This window comes from Prosopis cineraria, unplaced genomic scaffold (assembly GCF_029017545.1).
Source record: "Prosopis cineraria cultivar Desert tree isolate PC_DT_omini unplaced genomic scaffold, ASM2901754v1 PC1, whole genome shotgun sequence".
NCBI classification, from domain to species: domain Eukaryota; kingdom Viridiplantae; phylum Streptophyta; class Magnoliopsida; order Fabales; family Fabaceae; genus Prosopis; species Prosopis cineraria.
In genome coordinates this window covers 47,622,355-47,643,990 of record NW_026555332.1, presented here as the reverse complement: position 1 = coordinate 47,643,990, position 21,636 = coordinate 47,622,355, and the positions used below count along the sequence as shown (strand labels likewise).

At 33.4% G+C, this 21,636-nt stretch overlaps 2 protein-coding genes across 2 annotated transcripts; one reads left to right on the top strand and one right to left on the bottom strand.

Moving 5' to 3' along the window:
* Positions 1–3,640: 3,640 nt before the first annotated feature.
* Positions 3,641–5,190, top strand: LOC129303220 (putative homeobox-leucine zipper protein ATHB-51). The gene is made up of 3 exons (XM_054942380.1): positions 3,641–4,169; positions 4,481–4,812; positions 4,887–5,190. The coding sequence occupies exons 1-3, from the start codon at positions 4,073–4,075 to the stop codon at positions 4,971–4,973; spliced, it is 516 nt and encodes a 171-aa protein (XP_054798355.1). The 5' UTR covers positions 3,641–4,072; the 3' UTR covers positions 4,974–5,190.
* A 6,097-nt stretch (positions 5,191–11,287) lies between these two features.
* On the bottom strand, positions 11,288–15,103 carry LOC129319278 (sulfite exporter TauE/SafE family protein 4). Its single transcript, XM_054964293.1, has 12 exons — positions 14,836–15,103; positions 14,558–14,717; positions 14,065–14,265; positions 13,879–13,940; positions 13,663–13,711; positions 13,340–13,395; positions 13,147–13,233; positions 13,001–13,051; positions 12,652–12,891; positions 12,414–12,507; positions 12,007–12,147; positions 11,288–11,910 (listed from the first exon to the last, which is right to left on the bottom strand). Exons 1-12 carry the CDS (start codon positions 15,016–15,018, stop codon positions 11,828–11,830), a joined length of 1,407 nt encoding a protein of 468 aa, XP_054820268.1. The 5' UTR covers positions 15,019–15,103; the 3' UTR covers positions 11,288–11,827.
* Positions 15,104–21,636: the final 6,533 nt, after the last annotated feature.

The following is a 21,636-nucleotide window of genomic DNA, read 5'->3' as shown; positions in this document are numbered from 1 at the left end:
AGTACTTGTCATACTTACTTTGCATCCTTTCTGCCATGTCACTCAACAAAGAATTAGATTCAATTGTAATTAAATCCAATCGTGTCTTGATTGCAACTATATTTTGAAAACAAGTGTTTGATGTGACATAATTTAATCCAAAAAATTGAAGAGTCATAGTATAAAACAACTCCAAAAAGGTAAGAAATTCCTTTGCCACACTCCAATCATAAGCATTAGGAGGTTTAACTGTACCTTCATCACCATCATGATCACCAAGCTCATCTTCATCCTCCTCTTCCATCCTATCAATAAAGCTTGAGCTAGAAGATAGTTTAACTTTCTTTTTGAAGTAGTTCTTGTAATCTTGATCCTCATCCTCCATTCTATCAAAGACCTTAGTAAACTTAACGGTGTTTTGCAACATGATGTATGTTGAATTTCACCTATTATGACAAGAAAAAGATTTAAATGTTAGGAAGAATTACATATTATAATACAAACAATCATAATTTAATAATAATATAAATTACCTAATAGGACAATCAATGGTAAGAAGACTCTTTGAATCAATTCTCAATTTTTCAACAAGCTCCTTGAATTTTTTAAGCCTACCAGGAGAAGATCTAACAAACTTGATTGCATGCCGAATAAGTTCAATAGATTGATTCATATCTTTAAGGCCTTCTGAAATGATTAAATTCAAAATATGAGCAGCACACTGTATCTGTAAGAATTCTCCATCACAAATTAGACCTCCTAAATCCTTCAAACGCTTCTTTAAAAATACAATGGCAGAATCATTAGAAGAAGCATTATCAACTGTAATTGCAAATACTTTCTCAATACCCCAATAGTATAAGCATCCCTCAATTTCATTGCCAATGGTGTCCCTTTTATGATTTTCTACCACACAAAAATTCAAAATTCATTTCTGTAATGTCCATTCTTCATCAATCCAATGAGCTGTCAAACACATGTAGTTAGAATTTTGAATTGAAGTCCAACAGTCTGTGGTGAGTGACACACGAACTTTAGATTTCTTAAAATACCTCTTCAAATGCCTTGCTTCTTCTAGATATATCTTGTAGCACAACTTAGCCATAGTGGTACGAGAAGGGCATGTAAATCTCGATTTAAGCACTTCCAACATTTTTTTAAAACCTTGCCCTTCCACAACTCGAAATGGCATCTCATCCAAAATAATGAATTCAGCAACTGCTTTTTTGCATCGTTCTGCATTATATGGTTGATGAGTCATTGATTTACCAAAAGAAGTAGAGAGTAAGGACTGTCCCGCCTTGGCTTTGTTTGGATTCTTTGGACAAGAATCAAAATGTCGCCAAAAGTTCTTAGTCTCAGTTTTAGAAGAATGGCCTGGAAAATCTTTTCCACAATAGTTGCATTTAGCTTGATGCTCACCTTTTTTATTTATAAATTTTTCATAATGATTCCACATTTCAGATGTTGCACTTCTTTTTCGTTTAGGAGGTGGAGCATCTTCAGCTTGGGAAGCTCTAGGTTCAATAGGTGCTGGTGGGATGGTGGGGGCATTGGGAGCTTTAGATTCATGTGCCCTTCCATAGCTTGCACATTTTCTATAATAACTTTAAAAGTAAAAACTATACAGCAACCAAACCAAATTAATCACAAACACATTTGGTATTAGGTACATCACATTAACCAAAATATCAACAAAATTATAAGTTTTCAATACTATAGAAAGGGGGTTACTAAATGCGAAAAAACATATAACGGAAATTGGTATGATCTAATAGATTAATATTGTAATATGAGGTCAATCAAACATGATCAAAAAAGAAAATAGAATCAACTTGCAATTGACCATTATTAATCTATACTAAGAGCTAAAATGTTGTACAGCTTTGCATGGAGGTTAAGAAACATGCTAATTTCTGAAGGCTGGTAATAATGATGTGAAAATTGGGTGAAGAACCTATAAAGTATAAACTTCGACAAAAGCAGTTACCAAGGAAGGGAAAAAACAAAATACTGGACATTCATTTTAAAGGCTGCTAAGTTCTATGAAATCAGATCCAAATACAGTAAATGAAAACACAATAGATCCATTTTGAAAAGCTCTCAACATTACATTCGCAAGTGAAAATCCGTTCCCCAAGCACTGCTCTGTTTTTAACTTAATGAAATAGAAATGAAACTAACTTGCTAAAATACTTGCCGAGGTCGATGCTAGAGGGGTGGTGTGTGCGTGCGTTTGCTAACTGGAGTGGAGCCGAGGTCGATGCTAAAGGTGGAGCATGCGTGCATCTGCTAATTGGAGTAGAGTCGAGTTTGACACTGGAGGTGGAAGATGGAGGAAGACGAACTGTGAGGCTGAAGGATGAAGATGGAGGCTCTCGCGCAAGCAACGACTCAAGCGAATAGGGAAGAAATTGAGTAGGGTGAAGATGGCGAATGAGTGAGCTAACTCAGCTAAGGCATGGGCGAACGGCAGCAACCTCACGAACACAAAGTCACAGTGAAGCTCACGCACATGGTCTCCTGAGCGTTTGGAATTGACAACATTAGGGTAGAGCCGTAGAGGACTCTTCTTCATCTCAACCTAGAATTTTTTTTTAAAAAAAGATAATCTATACGGGCGGCTACGGGCCACCCGGAGTCTAACCCGTTACCCACTCATATAGACATATACGGGTATATACCCGTTCATACCCGTTTTCCTTCCTCAATAAATGGGTATGGGTTGACCCGTTTATAAACAGGTCGGGTGAGTATGGACGGATATGCGGGTTTGCAGGTATATTGCACACTTCTAGCTAAAACTGATATACTTATGGGTTATTTGAAATGTTTGTCTTGTTTGCCCTACATGCACTATGCAGATAAATAAATGGGTTTGCATTTGGCGGTCATTTCAGAGTAAAATGAAAGGCCAAGATTTGGCCATGCATGAGGAGCACTTGGTGATGAGCACCAAATGCCAACGCGTAAATATATGTGCCCGACACTTTCCGGTATTGTAGCATTTTGGAATTCGTTGTCCTATCCTTGTATTCTCTCAGCTCATTTATTGGATGTCAGCCGCTCAGGTTGTGGGAACCATAACAATTTCTCCACACGTCTATAACACAGTCCTCGTCGTTTTTTTGTTTTTTTAATTTCCTTCATCCTCGCCCCTCTGCTCTGATGTTTCAACTTTAAAGCCTTCCCTCACGGTTTCCCACCCCACAAGTTGATGCTCCCTCCGTCTCCACTTATAAAAATTTTTTTAAAACGTTTTTTTTAATATCAAAGATTATTAACATATTTTTAATGAATAAATTATTATATTTTTATTAAGTTAAAAAAATAAATACTTTTATTAATTTATTTTAAACAAAAAATTTATTTTTTATTTATAATAATTAGAGGTAAAATTAAAATGTTATATTTTTAACTAAATAATTAATTTTTATTGGCTATTGTGATTTGATTAAAAATATTTTATCTAAATATTCAATTTTTATTGGCTATTATAATTTGATTAAAAATATTTTACACATAACAATGAAGAGAGTATCTAGTAATTGAGATTACCAACTTTCAAATCACTAATTCAATTACATTTGCTCAAAAAGCAAAGCCAGATCCCAATTTCATGCACAGATAGGAAGATAGAAGCAGAGGTGAAAGTGAGAGTATATCGGCTTTCATGTCTGCTACACTGACAACTTGTAATTAACTAAGGTGAAAGAACAGAAATGACCTGCAACTTCTTCTTGTTTTTTCTTATATTACTCTCTCTCTCTCTCTCTCTCTATTGGTCCACTATACAAGTCTTTTCATTTCTAGGACCCGTTTTACCTGTTTTACGAATGTACCATGACCTGGCCCCTCCATGACGGTTGCTTTTTAGTACCAACTGACACCTTGCCTTCTTTCTCATGCCATGACTTCACTGTTTTTCCCTAACACGGTCTGTTCATTAAAATAAAATGAATTTGGAAGAAGTCTCTCAAATGTCACAACCCTCTAGAGTGTGTGCATGGTCCTTCCCAACCAAACCTGGATCGTCCCCTATAAATTTTAGGGTTGGAACAGATGGAATAGATAGGGGAAAGTGAAGCCAAATATGGATTGGGATTGGAGCACAAGACCTTCTGTTGTTCCTCAAGCCGACTCTTCCTTTGGCTTCCCCTTGAACTCTAACTGCAGTACTCCACATCCAGGTAAAACACCAGTCTCTTCCTTCTAAAGCATTGTCCTTTATGTTCCATACACAACTGCACTTCTTTTCCTACTACTAGTTTTGAAACTTGAACAGTCATTAGAAGCCCAATCAATTCGTCCTGTTTTACTTCTTTTCTCCGTGTCACAAAATAGAGAGTCTTCTGATGTAATGTTTGAAAGGCACATTTGGGGTTCCAGCTTGATTCAATAATATTATTCAACTGTGTGTGTGTGTGTGTGTTGTATTGTCTTGTCTTGTCTTGAAGATCGATCTCATTCTTCACTGCGCAATATATGCTTGAATATTCAGGAACGGAAGTGAAACATCTAGCAATGACAGAGAGACAAGGGTTGGTTCCGGGTATGGACAAGGTCAACTACGAAAAGCAAGAACAGAAGAAGAAGAGATTGACAAGCAAGCAGCTTGAGTCTCTGGAGAAGAGTTTCGAGAAGGAGAAAAAGTTGGACACAGAAAGGAAGATGAAGCTTTCGAGGGAGATCGGGCTGCAGCCTCGCCAGGTTGCGGTTTGGTTCCAAAATAGGAGGGCTAGGTGGAAGGCAAAGCAGCTTGAGCACTTATACGAAGCCCTCAAACAGGACTTTGATGCCATCTTCAAGGAAAAACAGGAGCTTCAAGAAGAGGCATGACATGCAAACTTCATTAATTTACCTGTCTAGATAAAATGTTCATTTTTAATCTCGTGGCTTCTATGCAGGTTATGAGGTTAAAAGCTATGCTGAGAAACCTAGAATCCAGGACGCAGGCATCTGCAGATCATCAAGAAATCTGGGGAAGAAAGTAGAATGCATTGCTTCAAGCATAATTTATCATCCCAAATCTTGAGAGGGCACTAACCTGTCTTACCTATTAGTTTTAGCATATATAGGATTTAGTGAGGGGAGATGATTCTTAGGATCTTGAGTGGGTTATGACATTAAAAGATTTGCCCAGACGTGTTGGCACGATAGATGACTTGTTATGACAATTATGAGACAGCTAAAAAAGGGCATATTGCAGTAGTTTCCAGTGAAATTTTTTTTCATTCTTATTTTTCTGTTTCATAGATGAAGATCTAAAGGATGCCTGAAAGATTATATATTTCGAAAATTGGTTAATTAAGATCACGTTAACAATGGATTAAGTTTCTCTAATATATATTTCCGTAACTTCCACTTATGTAGAACCCTCATGAATAGAAGACTTTTTTCCTTCCTTTTCTCTCTACAATTGAAATAGTAACACTTCATCAATTTTTTACTAATTTGAGTTGACCTAAGTAATAGGAACTTTCATCACCCAAACAAGCAATTAATACAATTTGAATTTCAATATTTATATAGGCAACAATTTAGTTGCTATCATTTGTCTCAGTATCTAGAGGAAATGATTATGTTCTCAGCGAATCTACTCTATGTACTAACAAAAAAAATATAGTATACTTCAGGGTATTTAATAACACAATATTTTAAGCGGTCTTACTTCCTGTTTTTTTTTTTGGGCCAGAAGAGGTCTCATCTTCGTAGATTTGACCTATTTAAAGATGGAAATGGACATGCATACCTGGAACCATGGCCGCTGTTTGTTGCTGAATCTGCTCCGCGCTGAAAATCTTAAAACCAACGAGCTCGTGCCGCCATCTTTAACGGAGATGACGTCGTGCCGATGTATGAAAGGACAAAACGTTTCCTTTTTTTTTTTAGGGGGGGGGGGTAACAAAACTTTAAATTATCAAGACATCACATGAACGTCACCTAGCCCAAACAACCCATTCATGAGCTAGTAAGCTACTTTGGACCTAGCCAGCTTTGATATATAACCACCTGGATTGACACGTACAAGGAAGGAGAAGCCCATTAATTACCCGGAATGACAAATGGGGGCGTTCGATTGTGCAAGTGCAGTGACGTGTGGATGGGGCAACAAAAAGATTCATTTGGTCTTGGGCTTCTATGTCTGGGCCCAATGATAGAGGGCTTGGGCTTGTGGGTCATTTACAGTGTAGAATTGGGCTGTATGGAAGAAAGGGGTCTACAAGTTCACCGCCCAACTGTCCCATAGGAGTCATAAAGCACATAGGTTGGGCTTATGGGCTTGGGACATCCTTTGAGCGTCAATCATTCTGAATCTGTGTCTAACCGTCTAGGCGTCAATATGCTTGTACAGTATATTCTCTCAAGCAACTAATTTTTAAAGGAATAATGATAGAAAGGTCTTAAATGATTAATTAATTTAAATTAAATCTTAAGTATTAAATTTTAAAAATTTACAAGTTTAGCTCTCAATTTTACAATTTTATTATATTGAATTTATAATTTGTGTTTCAGAATTTAACAAGGAAAACAAAATTATTTATTCTTTATCCATGTTAAAATTTAAAAAATAAGTTATTAATTTATCAAAACAAAGTTTCAAATTTGAAAAATAAACTTATAAATTCTTAAAATTTGACACATAAAATTTAATTTAATTTAATTAATTATTTTAAAATCTATTTGTCATTCTCTCATTTCTAAATATAAAATGAATGATGACATTTCTCCTGACTTTGCAATGCGTGTTATAAAGGAGTTGAGTCCAATGTCATCCATCATACTCATACCCACCCTCTTTGATTTGTATTTTGTTTTAATTAATTACACTTCCTATTTTATTATAAAACAGCTCTAATCATGAATGAATAAGTGATGACTGAGTCATTAATTTTGTCTAAAAATAAAATAAACTTTTAATTTTACCCATACTTGAATGAAAAATTTTATTTTTGTGTTATATTCTCTCATATAATTAATAAAGTTAAATAAGAATAATATTAAAAAAAATATAATTATACCTCATCAAGTATACTTCTTCCAGGACTAAAAATTTGGCTAGAATACACCCTATAATAAGTATCCGGGCAGTGATCAATGACAATGCAATTGATTACATATTTAGGTCCATCAACTTAACAGACAGTGCTAGTGGCATAATGGATGTCTGTTGGGTGCCGTCCTCTCTCTCTCTCTCTCTCTCTCAGGCTCTCGCCGTATCTCGTGCTATTTGATCATTTCATATGTTAGCAGTGCTTGTATATGGTTATGTTTCACAAAAAAACTTTGGGCTTGAGCATGCCATATTGCCATTCAATACAATACATCGAAGCCCCTTTCATCCACGTGTTGAATCCTAAATCAAATCCATCTTGAATGCATCTTGAATCTAATTAGATCGCAGCCTTACAGATTTAAAATAACTAATAAGTGTTGCTATTTATTTATGCCTGCTAAGTTATTAAAAGACTAATTTAATTTTAATTTAATGTTTTCATATAAATCATCAAATATTTTTTCTGTACTATTTTAATTTTAATTTAATGTTTTCATATAAATCATCAAATATTTTTTCTGTTTTTCTCCCAAATTTTGTTTCCCATGAAAGAGAATGCATCATATTCGACTGTTTTAAAAAAATCCATGTTTTTTGATAAAAGTAAAGTTAAAATATTTTTTTAATTTTAGTAAAGTGATTGAAAATGACCTATAGTCATGATAAAGACTAAAAGCGTGGAGATTTAAAAAAAAAAAAAAACAAAGGCGAAGAAATTGGTATCTGGAGATAGGATCAACGCATTAGGCCGACGCCTGCGTTCTGAATCACACGGGACATCTGAATGACGCCATTTCTGACCAATAGAAACATGACAAGCAAGAGGTAGTCTGGCATAGTCATCTCTCTATAAAATCAACGCGCATCTCAAACAGTGAAATCAAACACCGCCAAAACTCAAAAATTAAACTCGCCAGATGCCCATAAACTAATCTATATTCCCCGTCAGAAGTTAACTGATTTATTACAAATATTTAAAAATAATAAAATGTTATCTGTGATTCAAGATAATTAATCTCCTGATCCTCAAATATTCTTCCTGCCTTTCATGACCTGCATCAAATTAAATATTAATTATTAATTACTCATGTGATTGATATTCCTTCCAATTTTTTTGATGGAATGGAAAGAGAATTTTTTTTATCTCATTTATAAATTATATTATTAATTTTTTATCATAATTTTTTATCTTTCATTAAATATTAAAAAATGAGTATATTATAAAAAATATATATTTAATAAAAATAAAATTAAGAATTTTTTAAATTTTTAAATAAAATTAATAAAATTTAAAATTTTTTATATTAATAAATATATTAAAAGTGATTTATAAATAAAATTAAGATAATAATATATAGAATATATCGGCATGTTTATGTTCACCACCAGGTACACTTGTCACTTGATTATTGAGCTAAACACAAGTTCATGATTTTCACGTAAAGATTGATAAGTCCGGGTTGAATTATAGAATAATCTTTTTTTTTGGATACTTATAGAATAATCTTTTTATATACTAATATATGTCGATTTCATTATATTCGTTTTCTAAGTCGTTGCACATACATTAAAAAATGTAATAAATATGTAAAAGTATGGTATATTTTACTAAATTTAGCTCTTACTTGATACTTCTAAATTCTTATAAAAAACACTGTAATATAAAATAATAAATTGCTTCCAGAGTAAAATAAAGATAATTTTTAACACTGCTCTGAAATTCTAAATCATATGTACTATGAAACAATTTTTTTCAAAAAAAAAAGGAGATCATAATTTTTAATCTTTATAATTTTATTGAGTTTTGCTTTTAATTTCTATAATTTTTTTAATATTTTCAGTCCTTATAATTTTAGAAGGATTGAGTAACTTTTATTTTTAAAGTCCCTATAATTTTTACTTCTTCAATAATTTTAGTCTCTATAGAAATTGAAAAAAACTACAAAAGATAAAAGCAAAACCTGATCAAACTATAGGATTAAAGATTATGTTTTTTAAAAAAAATAATTATAATGAAACGGAAGATAAAAGGGTTTAGAAAACTTCAATTCAATATATTTGAACCAAACGGGCAGTAAAGTATTCCCCCAAAGCAACAATGATTGAGGGTTGTTTAAGGTCCCGATCTGAATTTTGTTGTTCCATCGCAAACATCATTACTCAAACCATGTTATTAGGAATTTTTAATTATCAATTATTCGGACGAGAAAGTCTCCCTTTCCAATATATATAAAACATTCCTAACACGCCAAATCTACCTCCTTCGTATAAAATTCTTATACACTGATATATCATCGTGCAAATAATTAAGACATCGATTTCTAATAAAGATGCGTGTATCATTACGCTAATATGTAAATTTATTCATCGAATTCTCCTTCATTTACATTCATACAAAATGTCTTCTTCCCAGATTCGTTGTCAAATGACAAAATCAAGTGTATTTTTTTTGTGGACTGAATATTTCATCGGTGAAGAATGCAAGCACCATTCAAAATGTAATAATTTCAATCGGTCAAATCACTTATCTTGATTAAATATCCACATGATTGCTAACGACAGGGTGCTTCATGTGAGAGGCCAGTGTAAGGCCGACCAACATCGAGAATCCCATGTGAATTCGTGATGCGAATTAAAAGACACATATTCTGTTGCGAGCCATCCCCGATTAATTTCATTTCTTCAATAATGTCATATTCACGAGGGTTTAATTTCCAGTATATCATTGTCGATAATTGTATTAAATAAATTAATGACTTATTTTACAGATTTCATGTCTTGAGAGACTTGATTCCGCATTTGAAATATAAAGATAAAAACACTCTTTATGAAACTGTTCATTAAGACAAATAAAACTCCATCCATGTTTTAGAGGTGACCCTAAGTCCAAATCAAAGATAAGCTTGTATCAAGCCTTAAGTAGACCACCAATGTAAAAAATAATGTTGAGACTTACATGACATAAACATCCAGGATGAGTGAAGTGTCAAATGCGTTGAAGCCATGCATCCAGCGCCCAGGCGTAATGTTTGAATGATCAGGAATTTTCACACTCATTCGGAGGAACGTGGGTAAAGAAATTAGTCCAAAGAACAGTATCAGGTTTGAAACTCGTTATATTGGCACTCTAACAAGTAAATTTAGAGAGTTGACATCGCACCACTTCAAGAAGCTATGGAGTGGAGAAAAGCCTAAAGAGTTTGACTATAAAATTTGAATTTTGGTACACAAGGTAGGTCTACACAAAGAATTGGTTTGATATTACTTTGTAGACAAGAATACGGTCGAAAGAAAAATAAGGTGGAAATACAAAAAGAATCGAGGGGTAATATCAATTCCCTGCAATTGATTATTCGGAACAGTCTGCTCCATGATTAAGGAAAAGTTGTGAGAAGGTTTAACTTCTTTTTTTTATGAGGAGAAAAATATGGAAAAAGGAAAACTAAGAAAATTTTTTAAAGAATAATAATTATTTTTTACTATTTTTGAAAAATTATTTCTTAGTTTTTTCTCCCCCATCTTCTTCAACTGATTGATCAGGCAAAAGGAGAAAAAACAGAGTAACAAATGAGAGCATTGTATTGGAATCTCGCTGTTACTATAAGAATCTTATTAATTGACATTTTTTAAGTATCTTCTGACTGGGAAGACTACCAATTGGCCCTGCCTACTTTTGAAGTATTAACATAAGAATCTTATCAATTCCTAAAGGCCAAACGGTGAATTTGACCACACGTACGTACAAACTCGTAATTGGCCCTGCGCTGCTCATTTCCTTGCTGTCCCTGCTGTCTTCCTTTAGGAGTTGGGACAAAACAAATGTTCTGTTTTCTGGAATCAAAATAATTTAATTTAATGCACAGATAGAAGTTATCCCCTGATCCCAGACGCCACACCATGCGATTCTCTTCTCAGTCTCATCCCCACACCCTTTGCATCGGAGAGGTGGTGGGCTCAATTTCAATTCCCCACAGGCTGGTTTACCCTCCTTCTCCTTCCAAGAAAAAAAAAATATTTTCCTTTCCCATGATCTCCTTAATCAATCCAAAGTTCCAAACCCAAGGTCAGCTCCTAAAGAAATACCCGAAAATCTAATGCTATGCTTAATAGAAAAAATATTAAAAAAATAAATGAGAAATGCACCTATTTTAGTATTAAATAAGAAAGGCCCTTTATACTGTTGCCACATAAGTACTACAAAATTATCAAACATTTTGCATGACATGTATACTTTTTAGGCATAATCATCTGTTGTTTGAAATAAGCAAGCCCATTGCATTTGTACATCATATTATTAATTTTCTTTATCATAACTCTTAAGCTGGAAACAAACAGAATACATGAATGGGGAAGGTGGTAGCCAGTAGCTAACACTCGACCACAAAACTAATCTCCACTCCCAAGGTATAATCTGACCTTATTAATTGGGTGCAAGCAGGGGTTTCCATGCTGGTCAATTAGGCACTGACCAACAATCTTACCTGACGCTCACTCTACAAACTAAAATTTTCACACAAAGGAAGGCGCATAATGCAGCCTTATTGCTTGGATGCAATCAAGAAGCTTCCATGATGGTCAATTCGGAGTTGACCAACAATCCTATTCTAACACTTAATCTATCAACTAATTTTCACACAGGTGAGGGCCCAATGTAGCCTTTATGACTTACGACTTGCATGTAATCAAGGATCTTCCATGATGGTCAGCTAGTTGTTGACCAACATCATCAAATGCTCCTATCTTTACCTGAATTTGCAAGATCTTTGCTATACCTTCTTCATTTCTTTTAAATCATTGGCTGCTACAGAACCCTAAAAATCCCATAAATTCATGGTTGTGTATCATTCGAATGCTCTTCTCAGTGCCAACCACGCCTAAAACAGAAAAAAAAAGGGGGGGGGTGTTCCAATTCAGTATACGTTGAGACATTTCAGAAATATTCGAGAAAGAGCTTTGTTTGTTTGCATTACCCATGGTGATGGCGCTAGCAAAAATGACGCCTGAGAGAATGAATATGATGATGGATGCCCTCCTAAGAATTGCTATCAATTTTCTTACCACGAATTGTCCCCAGAAGCCAGCCAAAATAGACACTGACGTCAGGTATAACGCTGCCAAACATATACAGAGAGACGATAAGGCTGGAGAATATATATCTATATACACCTAAAAAATTAATCCGATCTGTGAGAGTTGAACTCTCCACAGTATAATTCTAACATCAATATTGAATTTATATATTAGACTTTGGAAAAAATCAACATACATCAGTATGTGTCCGCGTGCAATCAGTACGTTACCGTAGATTGAAAATTGAATGTAAATTACCATTGTCATTCTTTGGGCCAAGCAAAGTTGAGAGTTGAATGTAAATTACCGTAGGGAATGGGGAACCTCTTGAGAAGGTCAAATTCCACCACCGATAAAGATGAAGAGAACATCATGACAAATGTTGCTGTTGCACTAGCAACCTGCAATATAGTCATATAGATACAGTATAACCCTCAGTCGATCAATCTAATAGCCTGAGAACAGCCTGAAGCTAGACAGTAAACGGAAATTGAAAGGCATGTGAACACCCCCCCCCGCCGGGGGGTTTTTTTTTTCCATCGCACCTGGGGAATGACGCCAATCTCGAGAAGAAGAGGTCCCAAAACGAAGCCACCTCCAGAACCAAGAAGGCCTCCAACGGTTCCCCCTAAGATGCCACACAGTGCGCAAAACGCAAGGTTAAGAGCAGTCCATTCTATTGAAGCCTGACACATGGATTCCTGGTTGCCTGTGGTCATCCTGTGTCTGTGATCCTTGTACAGCTTGATTGCTTCATACCCAAACACCACAAGTGCTATAGGAAACTGTAGTATCAAAGAGAAAAAAAGTTATCAATAATTTTGGCTCAATACCCCACAACCTGCTACGTCAAATATTACTAGTGTGAGCGTTGAATCTGATATGTCACCTAACCTGTAGGCAGAAAAGCACCCAGTACCATGTACTGCACACCTTCAGTTCATTCTGCAAAGCAGGACCAACACCAAAAATATATATTCAAAAGTGATAGCACAAATGTAAACTTGAACGTTGTATGTGAACATGAGAGAGAGGCTTGCCTTGATGACTTGAAGTAGTAGGAAAGAAACCCACACAATCATTAGCACCAAAATCCTTTTCCACCTAAGGTTGAAGCAAAGAATTTGCTGAAGAATTTAGGTAAACAATGAGTAAAATTAACAATAAGTTTATCCCGCCTATAAATTAGCAAGTAAAAAAAAAAATAGAAGAGTGCTTTAAGAAATTACATACCATAGGTGATTTCTCTTCTTTAGGTATCAACGGTTCATATTCTGTATCGATTAGAACTGCATGTATTTCAAGACTTACGTCACTGTCACTTTAAGATCAGAGAAAAATATTAAGGCACATGACAAACTGCAGCATACATGAGAGGGCTACTGTGCCAAAGAGTAATTATATATACTATAATAATTACAGCAACTTTTTCCATTTTATTTTACTTCAATGATTGGTTTGGTGAGACACTGTTTTGTGGGGTCCTAGAGGATACATTAAACAAGTCCGAAAATGAGTCCTAATCGTAGCTGTAAGTTGAGATACGGCTGTCTTACGTTCTCCACGGGAATTCACCACAGTTGCTTGTTGCTTGGCAATTTCTTTCTGCAGTGAGGGGAAAAAATCCAGAAGAGACGCGGATGAGTTGCCGTCACTTAAAGCTTCTGTCACACACACACATGCTCTACATGGATGCTATAATATTCGTATACTATAATATTCACAATCTGACATGATACAAAGAACTGGCCTTCTTTTGGGGAAACACTAACCTTCAGAATAGTCTCTTCCTTCCACATCTCGATTCCCTTAAAGAAAGATCTAGATGAAGTTCCTGCGGCCACAATAAAATTAAAAAAAAAAATACCGGGTAAGCAGCAGAGATTGTGAGGCTGAAAACCAGTCCAATTCAAAGCATGTGAAGAGTTGTCCGAGTAATAACAAAATCGGCTAGAGACCTATGAAGAGAATAATGATGAGAACAGTGATAAGCCAATAGGGGAAGACAACGCTGAGGGCGACCCCTACGGTGATTCCAAGCATAAGCATGGGCTGGAATAAAAGGGCCAGGTCATAGTCTAAAATGGGCACTTCTTTCGTCGGATGCGGCACTCTCAGATTATACCAAACTGATGACGCCGATGCCCCCATTATCATACCTGCAACAAATGCAACGGCAAAATTAGTCACAATCCAAAGCACCAACTTCAAAACAAGCAACAGATTAGCTCGAGAGCGTTAAAATCAGGCTAAATAGTACGGATTTTTTAAAAGGGCAGTAGAAACGTCATCTCCAAGAAAATGGTGAGAAAAAAAAATTGAGTAATCGTTCGTCCGCCGTTTCTAGAAAAAATAGCTTGTCTTCTTCAGCATTAACAAAGGACAGAGAAAAGAGAAATGCAAAACAGAATTACAGAGACACACAAAGAAGAGCAGAAGAATGAAATTAACATTTAGAGAGAGCAGCAGCCGATTTGGTATCGAAGCCAAGAAGCAAAGTGAGCATGGGAACGAAAATGCCTCCCCCGCCCACGCCACCGACCGTTCCACATGCCGATCCTACGAACCCAATTACCGTTGCCAACACGACCCTCCAACTGGCCTTCAATTCCTGCATCCACAAGAACAAATTAATCAACACTCGTATATTAATATATATGCATATAGTCTTGAAGTTTACATATCGCCAGAATAATTATCTAGCTATGAGGAGAGAAAGAGGGGCGTACGGGCCAAACTCTGTCGTGTTCGGATCCGTAACACGCATGGGATTGAAATGGGAGGGAATTAGAGGAAGAAAGAGATGAGGATGATGGGAAATATGGTGGATAGATGAGGATAAACGCAGAGAGGATGGCAGCAGAGAAGGCAGAAAGAAGGTAAAAGACGAATCTTCTTGTGGCGACGGGCATGGCGACCAATGGTTGCGGCGAAGAATGATTTCCGGAGAATATAGAGCGGCTATCTATTCGGGCCAAATGCTATTTAACAGCGACGAAACTGCTTCTCCCTCACATGCATCTCTCTCACGGGTTTTTTATTTTTTCACGGCTCATATCATACCAATCCCAGATGGTGGCCAAAAACAAATGCCAATCCTCAATGACTACGAGATGCAGGCAACGTGGCGTTGTGTTGTTGGATAAACACAAACTCAATGACTCCACTGGTGAAATTTGTTAATAAATCAGAATTATTATTATTATTATTATTATTGAAAATTTTTATACCTAAAATTTTATGAAGGCTTTGGTTGTCACTTTCTTGAAAAAATGACAACAAATATTTCAAAATGTATAAATAATAATTAAATATCATAAAATGTGTTAATTATTATTTAATTCTTAAGCATTGATTTGTTATTTTGATCTTTAACGAAATATTTCAGTTACCCTTAATAACTATTATACTTTGAAAAATGACTACTTTAATTTAGCTATCCACTAACATGAGAGAAAAAAAGACTTTATTTTTGCAAATTTATTTATTAATCAGGTGCGGTTAAAATAGTCATTTTTGGAAAAGCAACGTTCATTTTTTAATCTGTTTATAAATCATAAATTGGCAAAAAAAAAAGTTATTTTTTATTCTATTTTAGTTAACAGCTCGATCAAAGTAGTCATATAATATTCACTAATGTTTAATACAGGGCACTTAATTGATAAATAAATTTGCAAAAAGAAGATGGTTATTTTCTATGTCATTTTAATCAATAGCCTAACTAAAGTAATCATTCTTTAATGCATAATAGTCACTTAGGGTGGATATGTCATTTAGTTAAGAATCAAAATACCACACAAATCTCTAAAAAATAAATAATAATTATCACATTTCACAATACTTGATTTTTATTTATGCTTTGGAAAGTATTTTTTGCCAATTCTCCCCACTTTCTTTACGCTCAGCCAATGTATATTATTTTTTTAGGTTAAAGTATACTTTTAATTTTTTTAATTTTACATAATGTTTTAATTTGATCCTTTAATTTTTATAAAATATCTTTTTAATTTTTTGAACTTAATATCATTAATTTTAAATAACTGCAATCATTGTTGTTTTAGAAAATCAAAACATGAAACAAATGACTACTTCATTTCTATAAATTTGTTCATTAATCAAGTGCAATTAAAATAGTTATTTTTAGAAAGGAAGTATTCATTTTCTAATATATTTATAATTTATAAATCACAGATTCGTAGAAAATAAAAAGTCATCTTATACTCTATATTAGCCAAGAGCTCAACAAAAGTAGTCATATAATAGCCAGCAACCTTTAATACTTGCACTTAACTCGTAAATAAATTTGTAAAAAAAAAAAAATTATGTTCTGTTTTGTTTTAATCAATAGCATGACCAAAACAGTCATTCCATAACGCATAATAATCACTAGGGGCAAATACGTTATTTTGTTAAAAAAAATCAAAATATCAAACAAATCCTTAAAGACTAAATAATAATTATATCATATTTAACAATACTTAATTGCCATTTATATTTTAGGTAGTATTTTTTGTCAATTCTCCCCACTTTTTTTTGCACCCAGCCAATGTCATTTTTTTAATGCTAAACTGTGCTTTTTGTCATTTAATTTTATATAATTTCAGTTTGATCCCTTAATTTTTTTTAAAAGTATTTTTTTAGTCATTTAAACCTAATTCCATCAGTTTTAAATGATTATTTCATAAATCAACCATTGTTATTTTATAAAATTTAACTTAACATATTAACATTTAATAATGTTTTGTTAATGTTTAAAAATTCAATGTAGGACTATCTTTTTTTGGATGAAACTAACCAGTTTTTGAGTTTAAAAGATTGAAGAAGTATTTTATAAAATTAAGACACTAAAATAAAACTTTGTATAACATTAAAGAATTAAAGGTGCATTTTAGCTTATTTTTTAATTTCCATCCCTTATGAAATCTGAAAAAGTGAAGAGAATCCAAATTTAACACAAGGCTTGTTTGGTTTTGTTCTCAATTTTTGTTTTTAAAAACTATATTTTATAACATAGTTTTTAGAATTGTTCTTCAAAACGAAACAAGTTGTAAATTTATTTAGTTATGTTAATTTAAAATTATTTTTATAATTAAAAAATAAACTAATAGTGATGGTTGGAGTTAATTAATAATGATAATTTATGATAAAAATCAGTCAAATTAATTGTAATTTTTAATAAATAAATATTGTACATTTTGAAAATAATGAAAAAACGAAAATAATTTAAAGTTCTTTCTATTTTTTTAATAAAAGCAGTTTTAAAAACAATTAAATCCAAAACATATATGCAGATAATTTTTTTATTCTCAAAAATAAAGAACAGTTTTCAGAATCAGAACACAGACAATATTGGTTTCACAATTCACACTTTCACTCGTGATTCGAAGAATCGGGAAAAATTATTCACCACCGTTTCTCTTCATGATGAATTCAAGTCAGTGTTGTTTCCTTTCTCCATATAAAATTGTTTCATCCACGTGCTTCCCACCGTTGGTCTTCGCGAATTTAACGCTGATTTGATCTTAGCACTATTTCTGTTCTCGAGCATTGTTTCAATTTCTAATTCAGGAATACCAATGTCGCTATTGCATACATCTATTGTACTTCATTTTGCTCTCATTTTCTTGTTTAATTAAAAAAATATTGAAGGAGAAAAGTGAGAGAAAAAAAAAACTGTCTTATAGAAAAGGCAAGCTGTCATTTGACACCCTAAGTTATTATTATTATTATTATTATTATTATTATTATTTTACTTTGGGATTATCCTTAATAGACAGCTTTCATTCTCAAATCTTTCGCCACCATTCCTTCTTTGTTTTGCATCAGCCAATCAAGAATCAACTACTGTGAGGATGGTAGTCAACAGTTCCCTTTGAGAGCCACCTCACTTGATCCCAGATATAATGAGGGTATGAGACAACCATGGAGGGAGAGAGGGAGAGAGAGAATTGTCGACATGCTAATAATGATGGCACAGTTCTTTTTAAGCAGGAAGTTAACATTATTGATGTTAATGGGCAAGGACAAGCCTTGCAAAAACGCTATGTTCCCGGCTAGACTTTGGATCGATTGAACAATATTCAAATGTCAAGGCAATATTTATAAGCTGCCTTGTTTATAAACAAGTTACGAACAATTATCTTTATAAACAAGGCAGCTTACTTCAAACTCTGTGATCAGTGCAGATATAGATTGAAATCTTGCTCACTTTAAATAACAGGAGATAGTTTATTTTGTCAAGCTGTTGCATTGGAAGGTGAGTGCGGGTATCATAATTTGGTGAGGGACCCAGGTATGGAAAACACAAGTGGCAGGACCAACCAAAAAAAAAAAAAAAAAACACTCCGTCATAACAACCAGAGAGAAAGTTGTGAGTTAAACTCATAAAGAAAGTGATTTTGGTTTTTTTTTTTTTAAGATATTCAAGTATAAGTGAATTTGAGTTGATAATACATGAAGTTATAAAATTAAATTTAATAATCTATACAATAAAATAGAAAATCTCATAAACTATGATTTTAATGTTGAGTCAAAATGCCGCTATTTCATCATTAAAACTTCAGGAAAAATTTATTGTTTAATTCTTATAGTTTTAACTCAATTATAATTCAATCCTTGAATTTTGACTCATTATAATCTAATTCATGAAGTTTTGATTTGGTTATAAATCAGTCCCTAAACTTTATCTCTTGTAATTTAGTCCTTAAAGTTTCAATCTCTTAAATATTGGTCCCTATATTTTAAAAAAATAAAATTATAAAAATTAAAAATATTTTAAAATTTATCACTAATATCTTAAATTACTAAACCATTTTAATATTTATAAATATTAAAAGTTCAAAATATTTTTAATATTTTTAATTTTATTTTTTAAAATATAGATAATAATATTTAAGAGGTTAAAATTTTAGAGACTAAATTGTAAAAGGTAAAGTTCAGAGACTGATTTACAATCGAGTCAAAATTTTAAAAACTGAGTTATAATAAATTAAAATTTAAAAACTGAATTATAACTAAGTTAAAAATTATAAACATCAAATAATTAATTTTTCAAAACTTTATCATCGATCTATTTGTTGTCTCATTTGTTTTGGGCTTTGCTCTTCGTTTAGTCGGGACCTGTGCGAAAAAAGATGCCATTAAAAACTCTCAATCCATGTTACATTTAAAATCCAAAATAAAATTGGTCATGGTAGAAGCAGCCGACGCTTGATTGTACCACAAAAAAATATAGGGACTACGCTTAATATTCAAATGTAAATAGAAATGAAGACAAAATATTTTTATATTATGTTTAGATATACATAAATTTAAATTCAAGTCAAATTTTTCGTGCGGGCACTTAAAAATTAATGAATTTGGATTTATCTATATTTGTATGAACTTGAAATACATGATTTTTTTTTGAAATGAGATATTTTAAATCTAAATTTTAAATTCAAATTCATTAATCCAAATAATACCTTAGGCAGCATGTGGATTGATAGGTTTAGATTTAAATTTTAGATTTAAAATATTGTATTTCAAATATAACATTTAAAATTTATTTATCTAAAAATATTTATTTAAAAAGTTTAAAAAAATTTAAATGAATAAGAGATACATTAAGATTCAAATTAAAAATGATAAGTTTATTTTTATTTTTTAATCAATAAATGACAAGAAAAGATATTAGAGTAGTTAAGGTATTAATAATAAAAACATAAAGACAACAAGATATTAAAAGTGATTAAAATTTTAAAAATGAATAGGATGTAGGGAAATTTTAAAATTTAAAAAATTATAATTAAAAAAGAATTTTTATAAATTTTTATACATTTCAAATGAATGATTTGATATAGGTTCTTGTCAATGGGAACACAATATTAAATTAGTTGGTTGAATAACTGTTTGTTGTCAAAAAGATGGCCATATAAATTAAGATTGCAAGCGGGACGCAATGAGCCTTGATTAATTGATCACGATATGGATTATATCTGTGAGTTGTTTGTCGCCTAGAACATCCAGTCAAGGAATAGCACGTGCGCGCGCTGTGCCTCCTACTCATTTTATTGTTCTTAAAATCTAACTTTTCTTCACCAACCACCCCTTCTCACGTGGGCTTCCGATTAGCTACGGTATGAATTTTCATTTCATCTGTCCGCGGTTTCAATTATTGCGCAATGAATTATCCACCGTGCTCGTGACTGTGACAAGCATTTGAACGGGAATCCCAGGAACCATGTTCTCCACGCCAATCATTCACCAAGTGACCTGGACAAATTAATAGCAACCGAGTGGACTCTCTGTCCCCATCAACTGAGTTTCCCATCCGAGTTACAACACAAAATCAACCCTTAAATCGATAACTGGAACAAAAAAACCTAACACGATTTGATCTACCACTCCAATGGAGCACGATTTTGCTCCTTCCTTGGATAGGTTGAGTGAGATAATTTTAATGAATATAACAATAAACATAAAAATAATGGAAAGAAAAATTGGGCCATGATCATCACGCTGCATAAATCACCATCATCTCTCATTTATTTCTTATTAAATTCCCATCTTCGTCTAGGCTTTGGATCTCGGGTCTTTTTCCAAGTAGGCTAGTATGTTAAGAATCTTGCGTCACAGGCGCCGCAGAGGACTCTGAATTTACAATTGGCAGTTTCGCAGGTCTCCTGGGATCGCACAATAAATATATTAACTCGTTAAGATTGACCCAATCAATCAGATTCATGCGTGTGAAAATATATGTAACACGTTGTATATCTAGCAGCAAATATTCTAAGATTTTCAGGTCATTTTTTCTGTTCTAAAATGATTAATTGTAATTTGATCTGACTATAGTTTCTTCAACATTACTCATTTTTCAAAATAACAGTACCTTGTCAATCATTATTAATTCATGATGTCTGATTTACTCGTGGACAATAAGTTATCGTCAGTTTATTTATAAGCATATTATATTTGAGGGGTTCTGGAGTTTTTCCATGGCATCCTTGAAATCCATAAAAGTACGACACTATTATAAAATATAAAATTTAAGGGATATTTTTTACATCGATTGAAAATCAAACGCTGTAAAAAATTAAGGCAATGACATTTTTGTAATAATGACAACGCATATTATAGTTTTTACAGCAAGTGAAATGCGAACCGCTGTAAAAAAGGATTTCTATAGCGGGTGACTAAACACCCGTTGTAGAAAGTCAAGCTTCCTACACCGGGTGACACTCACCCACTGTAGAAAGTTGAGTTTCTACCGTGGATGCTTGGTCACCCGCTATAGAAAAACACTTTCTACGACGGGTGTTTATACACCCGTTGTAGAAAGTAATTTAAATTTTTTTCCTTTAGTCCGTGCCTCCTCCTTCATTTTCTCTTCTTCTTCCTCAATCTTGCTTGACCGGCGCCTACCACTCCACTCCTCTTCCTTCATTTTCTCTTCCCGATCTCACTCCCTCCTCCTGCCTCCTCGAAATCCGCTCACGCCCCTCACCCCCTGTCCCTCCTCTTCCCTTTTCGAGCCCCCTCCCCCTTTACCC